Below are 19356 nucleotides of genomic sequence, written 5' to 3' on the forward strand. Positions count from 1 at the left end.
CGCCCGTAGCACTAGCTCGGGCTCTCAATGTGCAGAACAGGGGTTGGGGGAGGGCCAGGGTAACAGCGGAGGCAGGCCCAGCACTGGGTGATGATCAAGAGAGGGTTCTATCTCTCGGACATGCTGGTCATAACTGGGTGAGGTCAGCCGCATGTGTTGGGGGGTGGGACAAAGGAGGTATCAGAGGTACGGAGAGTGGAAAGCTAGGGGTATTGCAAACTCAAAAAGAACTAGATAACGACTAACTAGCCTGAACAAAGTATTGCAAGCATATTGATCTATTGAGCGAGATACAAATAAGAGATAAGTGATTGGGCTTGATTTGGGCGAGAGGCTAGCTAACAAACAGCAGCGTAAATAACGAGCAGCATGATCACTCGGGTGCTAGTCGAACACACAGATACAACAGGTAAATAGGCGAGACTAGGCAGAGAGAGGGTCGGATTACAATACACAAGATTGAGTAAAGCACAGAGCCGACAGATAAAACACAAATAAACAGAATGGAGTACCGTGAATAATGGACAGTCAAGGCAGGCATCAGCTATGTAGCCAGTGATCATAGTGTCCGGGGGCAGGTAGATGGAGCAGGGAGGCCATCACTAAGCTAGCATGCGCGTTTAAAGTTAGATAGCCCCGGGGGGTGGTCTGGCTCAGCGAGGGGGTTGCCAGACGTCCGTCGTTGATCAAAAGGAAATCCAAGCCGGATGGCGATGGCGAAAGAGAGGTTGTGAATTGTAGAATTAGTTGCTAACTGGTGCTAGCTTCGTGGCAGTGGCGCTAGCTGCTAGCTGCAACTACTGTGGGGATGCAGAGCTAGGGCTCAGGGCAGCTAGGGAGGATCCGGCGTTTGTTGTCGAGAGACAGTCCGCATGCTGGTAAATTGGTAGAGTATATCCAGGCTTAATAACAGGGCTGGTGTCTGTGCCAGAAGGTAAAAGCTGCTAGCAGCGGCAAAAATGGCTAAATTAGCTTGTAGCTGATTTAGCAGCTCTGTCGAGGACTGCAGCTCTGTGTCGGCAAAAAAAGGTCCCAGTCCAATTGGAAAGAGGTAGTTGTAGCCCAAGATTCGCTGGTCGAGACGTTCGCTAGACGGCACCATGGCAACTAGCTCGAGGCTAGCTCAAGGCTACTGGTGCTTGCTTCGGGACAGAGGTGTTAGCCAGGTAGTCGCCACTCGGTTGCAGCTAGCTAGCTGTGATGATACGGTGTAATTTGTCCAGAGCTTGCGGTCAGGAATGCGGTGATGTGGTAGAGAAAAGCAGTCCTATATGCCTGGGTGATACGCGCTTGCCGACTGGCAGATATTGGCCAGCTGAAGCTGGCTGTGTCCGAGTTAAGGGTGAAGACGCCGCAGTGCTAACTGCTACTAGCTAGTATGCTAGTTATCTGGCTAGTTCTGATTGGGGTTACGGTTCTAAGTAGAAAAATAGCAGGTCCGTACCAATTGGGTGGGCGGAATGGTAGGAATGTATATTCAGTTCCTAGAATGGAATGAATTAAAAATTAATAGAAAATGTATATCGAAAAAATAGAGGACTGTTTACAAACGGGACAAGACAAACACACGTCCGACTGCTACGCCATCTGGATTGTAAGTTGTTAGTTAGTTTCTGGCTCTAGGCAAGTGTTTTTGGCACTAATTGAGTTTGTGGTGCTGTATTGTAACAGTTTTCATCCTAAATTGTGTTATCCAAAGTATTTGCTATCCAGGTGGAGTGTTTACTGTATGTAATGGCAACGCCAAATTTGAGCAATTGAATGATACAGGAGAATTTAGACTATTCAATACCCGATATGATATCTTAACCGCTCGCTGTTAGACAGACAGTATGCAGACAGTATACACTACTGGACTGTTGCTTGCTCCAGAGACACACAGCAAGCGGAGAAAGTAAACCCAATGCTCATTCTCATTGCAGTCGCAGCGCGAGGTTCAATCTCTCAGCCCCGCAATCACCACACACACTGTTCCAGTGCACTGCACTATCTCTTGCCTCGGGACATTAGTGTGGGCCCAGTTATTTACAAGGCTTTCCAGGGTGACAGAAATAAAGAATTAAATGGTCCATCAACAGGGGGAGGATGGAGGAATGGAGGGAGGACTGAGGAGGAGGGGAGGGGATGGAGGAGGGGAACGGGAGGACTGAGGAGGGGAGGGGGACTGGGCGAGGGAGAGGGGACTGGAGGGGGGAGGGGAGGTGAGGGGATGGAGGGGGGAGGGAGGACTGAGGGGGGAGAGGGGAGGACAGGGAAGGGAGGACGGACGAGGGGAGGGAGGACGGTGGATTGATGATATTCTGGCCCTGTCTGGAGCTCTCGTTGTAGTCATGACCTAGCTCAGCAGCCACCCGCCGCTTCGCCACGCTTCATGATAGATAGATGAATCAGGGGCTTCTGCCGGATAAGGAGGGATCCCTGGTATCTCACACCACCACAGTAACTGACTGGCAATGTTTGTTCACTCAACCAGAAGTACGTCCCAAATGGCACCCTTTACCTATTTAGTGCACTACTTTGGACCAGGGCCCATAGAGAATAGGGTAGCTGCCCCGGATGCATTAATACAATTTAGATTGTTGGGAATCAACGCAGTAACCAAGAATGAAGTCTGTTTGGAAATTGCTTTGTACTAGAGCTACATGGAAGTGTATTGGTTTTTCAGGAGGTTTATTTGCATGTATTAGTACTTAGACTGTTGTTGCCTGGCAGGAAAGGAGTGAAAAAAGGTATATTGTCTCTTGTAAGGGTGTTTGACAGCTTGATGATTTAAGACGGTACAATTCAGCAGATATAACAATGAATTCCTCTCCAATGAAATAGAGACTAAGGGGACATTTCTGACCAGCATCCCATTGACAGCCCGACTAGCACAAATCTATAACTGACCCTGACCTTAACCCTCAACTTAATAACCACACCCCTAACCATCAAATGTTATTTGTCACAAGCGCAGAAAATACAACAGGTGTAGACCTTACAGTAAAATGCTTACTTACAAGCTCTTAACCGACAATACAGTTTTAAGAAACTACCTAAAAAAAAGTAAGAGAAGAATAACAAATAGTTCAAGAGCAGCAGTAAATAACAATAGTGAGGCTATATACAGGGGGTACCGGTACAGAGTCAATGTGCGGGGGCACCGGTGTCGAGGTAATATGTACATGTAGGTATAGTTATTAAAGTGACTATGCATAAATAATAACAGAGTAGCAGCAGAGTAGAAGAGGGGGGCGGGGGGCAATGCAAATAGTCTGGGTAGCCATTTGATTAGGTGTTCAGGGATCTTATGGTTTGGGGGTAGAAGCTGTTGAGAAGCCTCTGACCTAGACTTGGCGCTCCGGTACCGCTTGCCATGCGGTTGCAGAGAGATCAGTCTATGACTAGGGTGGCTGGAGTCTTTGACAATTTTTAGGACCTTCCTCTGACACCGCCTGGTATAGAGGTCCTGGATGGCAGGAAGTTTGGCCCCGGTGATGTACTGGGCCGTACGCACTACCCTCTGCAGTGCCTTGTGGTCGGAGGCCGAGCAGTTGCCATACCAGGCAGTGATGCAACCCGTCAGGATGCTCTCAATGTTGCAGCTGTAGAACCTTTTGAGGATCTGAGGACCCATGCCAAATATTTTCAGTCTCCTGAGTGGGAATAGGTTTTGTCATGCCCTCTTCAACTGTCTTGGTGTACTTGGGCCATGTTAGTTTATTGGTGATGTGGATGCCAAGGAACTTGAAGCTCTCAACCTGCTCCACTACAGCCCCATTGATGAGAATGGGGGCGTGCTCGGTCCCCCTTTTCCTGTAGTCCACAATCATCTCCTTTGTCTTGATCACGTTGAGGGAGAGGTTCTTGTCCTTGCACCACACGGTCAGGTCTCTGACCTCCCTATAGGCTGTTTCCTAACCTTAACCCTAACCGTAAGCTAATTTGAACCAATTCTAAAATGTTTTATTGTTTTGCATGTACCCTTAGTTTTCCCCCTAAAAAGAGTCACTTCAACATTGTGCCTTGGTGTCAGTTATTTTGTTATGGACGTTTCTCTGTTTTAATTGTATACAGCAAATCAAATCTCCCAAATCAAAAATAATTTTACTCAGTAGTGTTTTAATATACTTTTTACTACCAAACGTGCTTTTGCCAAATTGCCACGCTGCCATGGATTCATTGAAATAAAATAATGTCAACATCAATATTCACCCCAGTTAAATCTTTGAAAGCTTAAACCCAATACGTTAATCTCAAAATGCTCATTGTTCATGGCATCTATGATAATGCCTAAATGCAAAGGGACACATGCTCCGGCATTAGTGCCTGATGTGGTTTTCATAGCTCATTGTGAGTTCAAACGAAAGCCGATTCTGATGGGTTGAATCAAAGTGAGACTTTCAAAATGCATTATCTTCGCTGCTAAGTCTTTTAATAGAAGTAAGGCAGTGTCATGGTATCTAATAGAACCCCCAGCTATACGTACGATTTATCCCTCTCTTGTGTTTGTTTTTCATCAAAGAGGATAATACATCAAAGCTGGCACATATGATACATTCTATATTTTGTTTTGGAGTCTGTGAAAAATCTCCTAATACAGGGAAAAGTGAGTGCTATTGACGTGCAACAGTTATACTGTACACTCCCCCTGAAAGCAAATCCATCCATTTGTCCTTTACCTGTGCTCCCCTCTCTCTCGTAATAATAAGGTAAGTAACCGTACCACAACACTGTCACCTTGGAGAAATTGGATTCAGAGGGTGGCCGCTCAATCTCATACTGTATGAACTGACATTGGCTGCAACCCAACTTGGATTGATACACATCCTTCCCACTTCCTTCCTGCCCTTTCTATCTCCCTCGCTCTCCCTTGCCCTCTCCCTCTATCTTAAGTTTTTTCTCTCTCTTTCTTTCTCCCTCCCCTCTCTCTCTCTATCAGTCTCTCCCCCCTCTCCATTGAGCTCTCTCTCCCCTCTCTCTTTATCTACAACCAGAATCTACCTGCGGCATAAGTGTGGTGCTCCTTCGGTTTTCAAAGACACAGTGAGTGTATGGGAGCCTCGGGAGCAGGCCCCTCCTGAGATATGCCAGCCCCCTCCCACCCCCACCTCTCTGCTCTGTGTGGTCTCCTGAGGGTCCTCTATTTCTAAGTCTGCGTCAGTGACTGGGGATACGGTGTGCAGGAGGCTGTTATCTTTGTGGCATCTCGTCTCTCACTTACAGCTTGTCCTCTGCTCCTTCAGTATCAAGTACTTGAGCACTGCAGTATTGAGTATTCAGGATTTTCAAGCAGCGGATTGCATTTGAACACAGTGTTTATTTGTTTGATTTCCCCAAAGGTACAATCTATGTTATATTTGATAGAAACACAGTTCATTTCAGTATTTCTGACACAAGCTTTCTGTGTTCATAGTTGCACAGTAACGCCTGCAGTCGATAGGCAACTCTGCCTCGGCTGAGCCAACATGTCCCTCACGGCCTTCCTTTTATTTTTCTCCACACAGGAAGCAGAAGTCCTGCTGGTGCCCTCTGCCGTACGTCGCTGTGTTTTCACTGGCTTTACCGACGCAGTGGGTGACAGGCACACAGGCCCGTATCGGGAATGAGTGAGGCCACGGCCGTGCTAGGGCCCCCAGCCGAGGTGGGATTTGCTAGCTACTTTCCCCCAACGACACACATATTTTACGGCAGCCATAAAATGAGCTGGGAACTATTGATTTTATATTAACACCTCCATCTTGGCAATCATGGGCCCTACAAACGGCCTGGGTTGTACTGTAAAAAGTCATACTTAACCTAGACACTTTAAAGTGTGTTAGATTTACTCACGCTGGTCTTTTCTCTGCAAATCGCTTTGTTGGTTATGGTAACTCCTTGTTGACCCTTTTTACATATAGAGACTTGAAGTATGTGTTATTGTTGCAGTTTGTGTATTTAGTGTTGCCTGTACAGTGTGTACAAGAGTTGAACACGAGGTCAGTTGGTCGATTTGTGTCCTCTCCGACCCCTCAGTTTAAGGTCAGCCAGGAGCACCGTCTTGATAATCTGCCATAACTCTGTTGACAGATACCCAGCCTGCTAGAGGGCATATTGTTCATGCGGTGTATGGTATGGATTCAGATTGCTTTATAAACAGCGTGGTACACATATACAGACATGCAAGTTAGTTTGACATTTATGAGTTTCTGAACAGAAAGATAAAAGGGAAAGCCACAGTCAAGACTTAAACCACTAATTGCTAGGCAGGCTACATAACATTCCTAAGAACATTTGTTGAGTTTTGGCGTCAATGAAAAAATCTACTTTTTTCAAACGACTGCACATATGAGCTCTAGTGCTCCAAATGCGTTTTTTTTTATGAAACAGATACTTAGCTCCCTGATGCAGTCTGAATTTGACGTTGCAGAAGTGGTGAAAGAGTTAACAGAGCGAGAGGCTAACGAGAATGACGAAAGACAGCGAGAGAAAGCGGGACGAGGTAGAGAGACACTAGAGAGTGAGCGGGCCACAAGAGAAACAAGAAAGACTAGAAAAAAGGGAGAGAAGGACGAGGCTTTCTGGGCACCTGTGCGTTGTGGGGTCTGTCTGACACCTGTGCGTTCCGAGGGTTCTCCTGACACCCTCGTCAGGTGATCCGAGATCATCCATGACTGCTTTTGTTAATGGCTCCTACCAGGTGGGAGTCACATGTCTGTTCAAACTCAGCAAAGTGAATACATGTGCATGCCATTACTGTCACCCACAATACCTGGGGAGATTTTTCTTGGTGTTATTTTTTTTTTGAAGATCCATTTCGAAATCAAGTACGTTCTTTGTACTTGACATTAAGTTCTGTGCATGAAGGAATACGCATTCTCCCTCAAGCTTAACTGAAACATTGTATGATTTGCTTTATTGATGTGACAGTGAGGTGAACAGAAACGTGAATACTGAGAGCAGAGTAGTGATGGCTAAAGTGGAACTACAAAGGCAGCTACGCTAATCAATTAGTCATGTTTTCCACAACAAAATGTCAGTTTACAGAATGGTGACGAGTGTGGAGGCAGTTTTAAGTTTTGGGTCAATGTGTTTAAGGAAAGGATAGAGTGAGGAATACAACAGAAATATTCAGACTCCTTGACTTTTTCCACATTTTGTTACGTTACAGCCTTATGCTAAAATGTATTCAATTGTTTTGTATTTTTCTCATTAATCTACACACAATATCCCATAATGACAAAGCAAAAACTGTTTTTTAGATTTTTTTTTTACATTTTATAAAATTTAAATAAAAACTGAAATATCACAAGTATTCAGACCCTTTACTCAGCAATTACAGCCTCTAGTCTTCTTGGGTATGATGCTACAAGCACAACTGTATTTGTGGAGTGTCTCCCATTCCTCTCTGCATATCCTCTCAAGCTTTGTCAGGTTGGATGGGGAGCATTGCTGCACAGCTATTTTCAGGTCTCTCCAGAGATGTTCGATCGGGCTCTGGCTGGGCCACTCAAGGACATGCAGAGTCTTGTCCGGAACCACTCCTGCATTGTCTTGGCTATGTGCTTAGGGTCGTTGACTTGTTGGAAGGTAAACCTTTGCCCCAGTCCGAGATCCTAAACACTCTGGAGCAGGTTTTCATCAAGGATCTCTCTGTACATTGCTTCGTTCATCTTTCCCTCGATCCTGACTAGTCTTCCAGTCCCTGCTGCTGAAAAACATCCCCACAGCATGGTGCTGCCACCACCATGTAGGGATGGTGCCAGGTTTCCTCCAGACGTGACACTTGGCATTCAGGCCAAAGAGTCTTGTTTCTCATGGTCAGAGTCCTTTAGGTGCCTTTTGGCAAACCAAGCAGGCTGTCATGTGACTTTTACTGGGGAGTGGCTTCTGTCTGGCCACTCTACCATAAAGGCCTGATTGGTGGTGTGCTGCAGAGATGGTTGTCCTTCTGGAAGGTTCTCCCATCTCCAGAGAGGGATTCTAGAGCTCTGTCAGAGTGACCATCGGGTTCTTGGTCACATCCCTGACCAAGACCCTTCTCCCCCGATTGCTCAGTTTGGTTGGGTGGCCAGCTCTAGGAAGAGTCTTGGTGGTTCAAAACCTTTTTCCATTTAAGAATGATGGAGGCCACTGTGTTCTTGGGGACCTTCAATGCTATAGAAACGTTTTGGTACCCGTCCCCAGATCTGTGCCTCTACACAATTGTGTTTCGGAGCTCTACGGACGATTCCTTCAACCTCATGGCTTGGTTTTTGCTCAGGCATGCACTGTCAATGTTATATAAACAAGTGTGTTCCTTTCCAAATCATGTCCAATCAATTGGACTCCAATTGTTGTATAAACATCTCAAGGATGATCTGTAAGGACTGACGCCGGGGAGGAGAACATTTAATGAGGAACAGACAGGTAACATGACAGGAACAGCGTCAGCACACGGGTAAACAAGGACAATCAATGCAGAAGCAGGGAACAGAGCGGGAAACCAGACAGATATAGGGAAGGTAATGACAGAGGTAATTGAGTCCAGGTGAGTCCAATAATCGCTGATGCGCGTGACGGGGGGAAGGCAGGTGTGCGTAATGATGATGGCAGGAGTGCGCAATGCTGGGGAGCCTAGCGCCCTTGAGCACCAGGGGGGAAGAGCGGGAGCAGGCGTGACATGATCAATGGAAACAGGATGCACCTGAGCTCAATTTCAAGTCTCATACCAAAGGGTCTGAATACTTATGTAATTAAGGTATTTCAGTTTTTTTTCATACATTTGCAAAACAACTTTTTGCATCGTTATTATGGGGTATTGTGTGTAGATGTTTTATTTAATCAATTTTAGAATAAGGCTGTAACGTAACAATGTGGAAAAAGTCAAGGGGTCTGAATACTTTCCAAAGGCACTGTATATATAATATATTATTTTTTTATCTATACATTTTCAGTTATCCAAAAGACAGACAATAACAGTTGAAGACATTAGTTAACCCGCCACCCTTCAATCCCCTGAAACAAATGACAGACAATCATGGGAAAGTATTTTCATTGTTTCTAACATATGATGTGCTTATGACCCAAGCATGTCAGCTTATTAAATGATTGATCTTGATTTAAAAAAAATCTTTGCTGTACACTGCTGATTTGTGCATGTTCTGGGTTCGTCTCCAATTGATTCAGACTTAAACCTATCCTTCGGTCAGAATCCTGAAACGAAAGGGTTAATTGGCAGCTGGCTAGTAAGTCAGTTCATGAATCATTGTTGCTTGGAGTCGTGGGAGCTTGCAGTTGAGCTTGACTTAGAATAACATCACTTCTTTCTGATGTAGCCAATAGCTAGGTTTCCATCCAATTGGCGACAGATTTTCATGCAAATATTCATAAATACGCATAAGGTAAATATGCAAATGTTCCCAACAGTGGAGTTTCCATTAAACTGACTTGTTACAGATAGAAATCAGTTTGATGACGTAGTGCACACAATGTACTTTTTCGCTTAAGTTTTTATCTACCGAATAAAAATAAAAGTTCAATGCGTTTCCATCGCATTTTCAACAAAAACTGTTGCGTTAAATGTGCCTACTCTGGTCTTGGCACGGGCACTCTAGGCAACAGCTCGCAGATACAGTGCGGATAGGTTGTGTGGGTAGGCAAGTCTACATGATGAAATTATTATGCATAAGATCAAGAATATTTTTATTTGTCAAATGGTAGCCAAGCATCAATCATCATGTCACCAGAATAAGAGCCTCGATATTTATTGGATAGGAGCATCAAGATCACCATGCACTTTCACCACCCTGTGAAGTTCATTATATCTTATTTAGTCTGTAGCCTAATAAACTGCATGATTTCCCAAGTTGTAGTTGGAGGACCACACACCATGTCATCGTGTGACTCCCAAGTTTACTTCAATTTGATGGTTGTTATATTGTATCAATATTTGCGCATAAAGGTGTTTCCACCGCTATTTCTCGCATAATTCTTTTTATATGGTATGACTTTACTCTCATAAAACCTGTGGATGGAAACATGGTTAATTAGTCAATTATATTTCTGAGTGTAGTTACAGATGTAGGATCTTAATTTGATTACCCATTTGTTGCAGGGAATGCAAACTTTAAGTGTTTAAGGTTTAAAAAGGCTTCTAAAATGTCAGACTTGACCAAAAAATGTATCAACCCCTAAAAAATGTCCATTAATTATTATCCACATGTAACAGTATAACTTTAGTCTGTCCCCTCGCCCCAACCCGGGCGCGAACCAGGGACCCTCTGCACACATCAACAACAGTCACCCACGAAGCATCGTTACCCATCGCTCCACAAAAGCCGCTACTTCGAGGTCTCAGAGCAAGTGACGTCACCGATTGAAAGGCTATTAGCGCGCACCACCGCTAACTAGCTAGCCATTTCACATCCGTTACACATACAATAATTCACATTTCCTGTTGCTGCTGTATTATTTTTCTGCTGTCAGAAATTGGGCAAATTTTCGTCCTATATCTGTATGGTCTTTATCGATGCTCTTATCCAAAGGGACTTACAGTTATCACATGTATTCGATGCCTGTGGTCCATGTTGGTATCAAACACACAACCCTGATGTGGCCAGCATCCTTCTCCAAACAATATGAATACTGAACCATTTAGCATTTTACATATTTCACCCCCACCTGGATCAGAAACTCACACAATCTGAATTATTTAATTCCTGCTTCATGTGAAGGTGAGGCTGCAGTGTCCTTGAGCTTGACATGACTACAGTTGTACTTTGACCATTTCAACCATCCTGCCTCTTGATAAGTTGGTCGATAAGGTCGGTCTAAAAATCGGTGGCTGACCTGTTTTTCCAATGTGAAAACATGTACGATAAGTCTTGTTGAGACCAGTGGGTTGAGCAATTATTCCATAATTTGATACAGGATAGCTGTGGTGCCCACCTCACCTCTTTGTTGTTATTGTATACCTCACATGTTGTGGCTGTTGTTGTTATTGTTGTTTACCTGACACCTTGTTATTGTTTCCAAGATTGCGTAGCAGTCAGACGTCTTTGTCCTTCGTCTTGTCATGTCCCATGTATATATCTTTTTATATATTTTTCTTCGCATATCTTTAAAAAATATTTTTCCTAACCTCAACTTCAAAATACTCCCCTGCAACCCGCCTCACCCAATGTGGTGTGAATCTGTTTTTTTCTAAAGTATTTTTTATCTACCTCGGAACCGGAATCCCCCAACAGAAGCTAGCCAGCTCACTAGCTACTAGCTAGTAGTCAGCTAACCAATGCTAGCGGTCATCAGCTAACCGTTAGCTCGGAAAGCTCTTGCCAGATTGTACAAAGCGATTCAAACCGGAGCATACCGGACCTATTTTCTCTCCATATCCCTGGGTTCCTACCGCAAGCTCTGAACCTTTTCACCTGGATCATCGCAGCTAGCTAGCTGCAATCCGAGTGACTACTCCTGGCTAATGTCTCTGTCCCGAAGTAAGCACCAATTAGCCTGGAGCTAGCCCATGCTAGGCCCATCTCCTGGCTATCTGAAGAGGCCCATCAGCCACTCCTGGGCTACATTACCCGGACCCCTTCTACTGCCGGTACGGGGCACAGAACCCCGCCGATCCTTCACAACTGGATTACAGACGTAATCTGCTCGAGGGGGTACTCAACAGGCTCCTACGTCGTGACGTCCCCTGAATGCCCATCTGATAGTCGCGGCCCGCTAGCTGTCTGGAGCATATTGGACTGTTTGCTGAATAGATCCATCTGCCAATTTCTTGGGCCACTATACTTATCTTGCCAATTGGACTTGGACCCCTCTGCTACTCGGAACCCTACTAATCCATCACAACTGGTCTATCGACGTCACCGCACGAGGAGGCTAAAATAGACTTTCCTCCATCACGACGTCCCTCTAAGGCCCTTCTGCTAGCTTGCTAGCCCCGGCCTGCTAGCTGTCTGAATTGCCGTGTCTAGAGCCAGCCCAACCACTCACTGGACCCCTATGATCACTTAACTACGCATGTCTCTCCCTAATATCAATATGCCTTGTCCATTACTGTCCTGGTTAGTGATTATTGTCTTATTTCACTGTACAGCCTCTAGCCCTGCTCAATATGCCTTAACCAACCATTTAGTTCCACCTCCCACATATGCGGTGGCATCACCTGGTTTAAACGTCTCTAGAGACAATATCTCTCATTACTCAATGCCTAGGTTTACCTCCAATGTACTCACATCCTACCATACCTTTGTCTGTACATTATGCCTTGAATCTATTCTATTGCGCCCAGAAACCTGCTCCTTTTACTCTCTGTTCCGAATGTACTAGACGATCAGTTCTTATAGCCTTTAGCCGTACCCTTATCCTACTCCTCCTCTGTTCCTCTGGTGATGTAGAGGTTAACTTTTACTTGGTCACAATCCCGGATCCGGGAGCACCCTCATCAATAAAAGCTGACTAGCATAGCCTAGCATAGCGCCACAAGTAAATACTAGCATCTAAATATCATGAAATCACAAGTCCAAGACACCAGATGAAAGATACACATCTTGTGAATCCAGCCATCATTTCTGATTTTTAAAATGTTTTACAGGGAAGACACAATATGTATTTCTATTAGCTAACCACGATAGCAAAAGACACAACTTTCTTTTTCCACCATTTTTTTACTGCATAGGTAGCTATCACAAATTCGACCAAATAAAGATATAAATAGTCACTAACCAAGAAACAACTTCATCAGATGACAGTCTGATAACATATTTATTGTATAGCATATGTTTTGTTCGAAAAATGTGCATATTTCAGGTATAAATCATAGTTTTACATTGCAGCCACCATCACAACTCTCACCAAAGCAACTAGAATAACTACAGAGAGCAACGTGAATTACCTAAATACTCATCATAAAACATTTATGAAAAATACACAGTGTACAGCAAATGAAAGACAAAGATCTTGTGAATCCAGCCAATATTTCAGATTTTTTAAGTGTTTTACAGCGAAAACACAATATAGCATTATATTAGCTTACTACAATAGCCAACCACACAACAGCATTGATTCAAGCCAACAGTAGCGATAACGAATAAACCAGCAAAAGATATAAAATTATTCACTAACCTTCTCAAACTTCTTCAGATGACAGTCCTATAACATCAAATTACACAATACATATATGGTTTGTTCGAAAATGTGCATATTTAGCGGCACAAATCGTGGTTATACAATATGAATAGTAGCCAAAATGCAAACAAAATGTCGGGAGAAATCTTGGGAGAGGCACCTATTCTAATCAATAACTAATCATAAACTTGACAAAAAAATACAGGTTGGACAGCAAATGAAAGATACATTAGTTCTTAATGCAACCGCTGTGTTAGATTTTTTAAATTAACGTTACTACGACATACAGCGTGCGTTAAAGCGAGACCGCACCGAAATTAATGGCGGAATAATAGTTTAACATTTTTCAACAGAACAACGAATTAACATCATAAATAGTTCTTACTATTTGATGAGCTTCCATCAGAATCTTGTGCAAGTTGTCCTTTGTCCAGAAAAATCGTTGCTCGGTTGTAGATTGTCGTCTTCAACTTTGGAATTAGCAGCAAACATTAGCCATGTGGCGAAGACGTGTCCAACTCACTATAACGCAGCACAAATAAAATACCGAAAATCGCAATATACTGATATAAACTGATATAATTCGGTTTAAAATAACTACATTATGATGTTTTTAACACCTGTATCGAATAAAATCAGAGCCGGATATATCTAACGCCTATAACGAGAGCTTTTCAGAATGCAATCCTGAGGTCTGTCTTGCGTCATGACGAACGTTGAAAAGACTGCACACCCGGTTCCAAGAGCTTTTGTACGGCCTCAGATCTACCTAGACACCCCATTCCAATTCTCACTGCTTACTGACATCTAGGGGAAGGCGTATGCAGTGCATGTCGACCCATAGATTACATGCAAATTAATAAACTGACCCTGGAACAGAGTGCCCGATTTCAGATTTCTCACTTCCTGACAGGAAGTTTGCTGCAAAATGAGTTCTGTTTTACTCACAGATATAATTCACACAGTTTTAGAAACTAGAGAGTGTTTTCTATCCAATAGTAATAATAATATGCATATTGTACGAGCAAGAATTGAGTACGAGGCAGTTTAATTTGGGAACGAATTTTTACAAAGTGAAAACAGCGCCCCCCTATTGAGAAAAGGTTAATCCAGGCCCTGCAGTGCCTAGCTCCACTCCTATTCCCCAGGTGCTCTCATTTGTTGACTTCTGTGACCGTAAAAGCCTTGGTTTCATGCATGTTAACATTAGAAGTCCCTAAGTTTGTTTTATTCACTGCTTTAGCACACTATGTCAACCCGGATGTCCTAGCCGTGTCTGAATCCTGGCTTAGGAAGACCACCAAAAACCCTGAAATTTCCATCCCTAACTATAACATTTCCCGACAAGATAGAACTGCCAAAGGGGACGGTGTTAGCCTGCAGAGTTCTGTCTTCCAGGTCTGTACCCAAACAATTCAAGCTTCTACTTTCCACCTTTCTAGAAACAAGTCTCTCACCAATGCTGCTTGCTATAGACCACCCTCTGCCCCCAGCTGTGCCCTGGACACCATATGTGAATTGATTGCCCCCCATCTATCTTCAGAGCTTGTGCTGCTAGGTGACCTAAACTGGGACATGCTTAACACCCCGGCCATCCTACAGTCTAAGCTTGATGCTCTCAATCTCACACAAATGATCAATGAACCCGCCAGGTACAACCCCAAATCCATAAACACGGGCACCCTCATAGATATCATATATCAGATAACAGATAACCAAATTGCCCTCCAAATACACCTCTGCTGTTTTCAACCAAGATCTCAGCGATCACTGCCTCATTGCCTGCATTCGTAATGGGTCTGCGGTCAAACGACCACCCCTCATCACTGTCAAACGCTCCCTAAAAAACTTCAGCGAGCAAGCCTTTCTAATCGACCTGGCCCGAGTATCCTGGAAGGATATTGCCCTCATCCCGTCAGTAGAGGATGCCTGGTTATTCTTTAAAAGTGCCTTCCTCACCATCTTTAATAAGCATGCCCCGTTCAAAAAATGTAGAACCAGGAACAGATGTAGCCCTTGGTTCTCTCCAGACCTGACTGCCCTTGACCAGCACAAAAACATCATGTGGCGTTCTGCATTAGCATCGAATAGCCCCCGTGAAATGCAACTTTTCAGGGAAGTTAGGAACCAATATACACAGGCAGTTAGGAAAGCTAAGGCTAGCGTTTTCAAGCAGAAATTTGCATCCTGTAGCACAAACTCAAAAAGGTTCTGGGACACTGTAAAGTCCATGGAGAATAAGAGCACCTCCTCCCAGCTGCCCACTGCACTGAGGCTAGGAAACACTGTCACCACCGATAAATCCACTATAATTGAGAATTTCAATAAGCATTTTTCTACGGCTGGCCATGGTTTCCACCTGGCTACCCCTACCCCAGTCAACAGCTCCGCACCCCCTCTTCAAAGGGGGAGACAATCTAGACCCATACTGCTACAGACCTATTTCTATCCTACCCTGCCTTTCTAAGGTCTTCGAAAGCCAAGTTAACAAACCGATTACCGACCATTTCAAATCCCACCGTACCTTCTCTGCTGTACAATCTGGTTTCAGAGCTGGTCATGGGTGTACCTCAGCCACGCTCAAGGTCCAAAAAGACATCATAATCGCCATCGATAAGAGACATTACTGTGCAGCCGTATTCATCGACCTGGCCAAGGCTTTCATCTCTGTCAATCACCACATTCTTATCGGCAGACTCAACAGCCTTGGTTTCTCAAATAATTGCCTCGCCTGGTTCACCAACTACTTCTCTGATAGAGTTCAGTGTGTCAAATTGGAGGTTCTGTTGTCCGGATCTCTGGCAGTCTCTATGGGGGTGCCACAGGGTTCAATTCTCGGGCCGTCTCTCTTCTCTGTATACATCATTGATGTCGCTCTTGCTGCTGGTGATTCTCTGATCCACCTCTACGCAGACGACACCATTCTGTATACCTCTGGCCCTTCTTTGGACACTGTGTTAACTAACCTCCAGACGAGTTTCAATGCCATACAACTCTCCTTCCGTGGCCTCCAACTGCTCTTAAATGCAAGTAAAACTAAATGCATGCTCTTCAACAGATCGCTGCCCGCACCTGCCCGCTCGTCCAGCATCACTATTCTGAACGGTTCTGACTTAGAATATGTGGACAACTACAAATACCTAGGTGTCTGGTTAGACTGTAAACTATCCTTCCAGACTCACATTAAGCATCTCCAATCCAAAATTAAATCTAGAATCGGCTTCCTATTTCGCAACAAAGCATCCTTCACTCATGCTGCCAAACATACCCTCGTAAAACTGACCATCCTACCGATCCTCGACTTCGGCGATGTCATTTATAAAATAGCCTCCAACACTCTACTCAACAAATTGAATGCAATCTATCACAGTGCCATTCGTTTTGTCACCAAAGCCCCATATACTACCCACCACTGCGACCTGTACGCTCTTGTTGGCTGGCCCTCGCTTCATACTCGTCGCCAAACCCTCTGGCTCCAGGTCATCTACAAGTCTCTGCTAGGTAAAGCCCCGCCTTTTCAGCTCACTGGTCACCATAGCAGCACCCACCCGTAGCACACGCTCCAGCAGGTATATCTCACTGGTCACCCCTAAAGCCAATTCTTACTTTGGCCTCCTTTCCTTCCAGTTCTCTGCTGCCAATGACTGGAACAATCTGCAAAAATCACTGAAGCTGGAGACTCATATCTCCCTCACTAGCTTTAAGCACCAGCTGTCAGAGCAGCTCACAGATCACGGCACCTGTACATAGCCCATCTGTGAATAGCCCATCCAACTACCTCATCCCCATACTGTGTTTATTTATTTATTTATCTTGCTCCTTTGCACCCCAGTATCTCTACTTGCACTTTCATCTTCTGCACATCTACCATTCCAGTGTTTAATTGCTATATTGTAATTACTTCGCCACCATGGCCTATTTATTACCTAATTTGCACACACTGTATATAGACTTTTTTCTACTGTATTATTGACTGTATGTTTGTTTATTCCATGTGTAACTGTTGTTGTTGTATGTGTCGCACTGCTTTGCTTTATCTTGGCCAGGTCGCAGTTGTAAATGAGAACTTGTTCTAAACTAGCCTACCTGGTTAAATAAAGGTGAAATAAAAAATAAAACCTCCACAGGTGACCTGGCATCAGAGGACGAGTACCTGGACATCCCCAGTATCTCCAGACAGAGAGCAGGGACCTACGAGTGCACCGCCGTCAATGACATCGCCACAGACGTCCAGACCGTGGAGATCACAGTCAACTGTGAGTTTAATGTCAACCCAGTCCTTGCGTGTATTTTACTAGGAACGAAACGGAAGCAAATGGGACAAATTGGGGAGGGACTAACACTGAACTTGTCCAATAAGAGAGACTTGTTTTTGTTGCAAAACGTTTTCAGTTTGCTACAATGTACAATAGGCATTCCATTCCCTTGCAGACAGTTTCTCTGAGTCAATGGTCTCATGACCAAGAATGTAATATAGATGAATGGATGAAGCTCAGTTTGGGTTAATCTTAACTTTGTTCCAGTTCTCCAGAAAAACTTGTAGGGTTCCATTCACGTGAAATCAGTTTTGATTTGGGTTTTGCTTTATTGTTTTTACACTTCACCAGAAAATGTGTGCATGCTATACATCATGCCTTATTGGCTGTCTATGGGTAAAGGTATTTGATGCATGTTGCCATAAATTGGGCATTTTAATGTATTTTTAAAAGACAGGAATCGTTGATTTTATTCTACTCCCCTTGTAATCATTACAACATTAACTGTGCTCTGAAGTACCAGTTAAATTAAACCCTTCTGCATTTACAAATTGGTTCTCCAAAGAAGAATGGCTTTCAACTTGATTACAGCTGTTCAGATAGAGGAGCATCCTCTCTGGAAGGACCAAATCCTCACTCTGCTATTTACACATGACCCCTGCGTGATACTTTGACCCCGTCTCTGGCACACTGATCCCATGAGTGCCCTCGTGTGCCCGTAGATGCCCCCAGTGTGTCAGAGGGCAGAGACGTTGGCGTGACCCTTGGCCAGAGAGGGGTGCTGGAGTGCGAGGCGGATGCAGTACCCGAGGCAGACTTCGAGTGGTACCGAGACGACAGAAGGTAACCCGTTGTGCATGTTTGCAAACATGTTGAATTGCTGCTTTTTCCAGGCTTTTTGATTTTCCTGGAAGTAGATTTTCAAGGAATGTCATTAGATCATCAGCATTTTCAAAGGTGAGAGAGCGAGAGAGTACACTTGTAGAGTGTCCCTATGGTTAGAGACCCAAATCTTACCATTGCACATGGTCAAGACACTGTCATTTCCCCTGCCATTGAACCTGCTTGGAAATTGCAATAAATTATAACATATATTTAAGATAACAATGACATAATATGTAGGCGTCGTGGCGGTCATCTCAGACTTCCCTGAACTTCTAGCTGCAGTAAGTTTCCCTACAAGGAGGTTGTGAGTAACACACGAGTTGTGTGCATTGTTGTACTCACATGGCTGAGGGGGCTCTACACTGAGTATACAAAACATTAGGAACACCTTCCTAACATTGAGTTGCACCCCTTTTGCCCTCAGAACAGCCTCAATTCATCGTGGCATTGAGTCAACAAGGTGTCAAAAGTGTTCCACAGGGATTCTGGCCCATGTTGACTGCAATGCTTCCCACAGTCGTGTCAAGTTGTCTAGATGTTGTTTGGGTAGTGGACCATTGTTGATACACTTGGGAAACTGTTGAGCGTGAAAAACCCAGCAGCATTACAGTTCTTGACACTCCCGGCACCTACTATCATACACCGTTCAAAGGCACTGTCTTGCCCATTCAATGTCTTACTGCCACACATACACATTCATTGTTTCAAGGCTTAAAAATCCTTCATTAACCTGTCTATTCCCCTTCATCTACGCTGATTGAAGTAGATTTAACAAGTGACATCTATAAGCGATTATAGCTTTCACCTGGATTCACCTCGTCAGTCTATTTCATGGAAAGAGCCGGTGTTCCTAATTTTTTGTACACTCAGTGTATACAGTGCCTTCAAAGTATTCAGACTGCTTAATTTTTTCCACATTTTGTTATGTTACAGCCTTATTCTAAAATGGATTAAATGAAATAAAATCATGAGCAAACTACGCACAATACCAAATAATGACAAAGCGAAAACAGGTTTTAAAAAAACTTTAATTCTTCAGACCGTTTGATATGAGACTCGAAATTGAGACTTTCCATTGATCATCCTTGAGATGTTTATACAACTTGATTGGAGTCCACCTGTGGTAAATTCAATTGATTGG

At 44.1% G+C, this 19356-nt stretch overlaps 1 protein-coding gene across 6 annotated transcripts in view; it reads left to right on the forward strand.

The window, feature by feature from the left end:
* The window catches only part of LOC111950801 (opioid-binding protein/cell adhesion molecule), a 454724-nt gene that overhangs the window by 426978 nt on the left and 8390 nt on the right, over nt 1–19356 (forward strand). For all 6 annotated transcript variants that reach the window (XM_023968699.2, XM_023968696.2, XM_023968697.2 and 3 more), the window contains 2 exons: nt 17202–17330; nt 18053–18173. In XM_023968699.2, the coding sequence (XP_023824467.1) occupies nt 17202–17330; nt 18053–18173 (250 nt within the window). The remainder of the gene's footprint in view (nt 1–17201; nt 17331–18052; nt 18174–19356) is intronic.

This window comes from Salvelinus sp. IW2-2015, linkage group LG23 (assembly GCF_002910315.2).
Source record: "Salvelinus sp. IW2-2015 linkage group LG23, ASM291031v2, whole genome shotgun sequence".
In the NCBI taxonomy this organism is placed as follows: Eukaryota; Metazoa; Chordata; class Actinopteri; order Salmoniformes; family Salmonidae; genus Salvelinus; species Salvelinus sp. IW2-2015.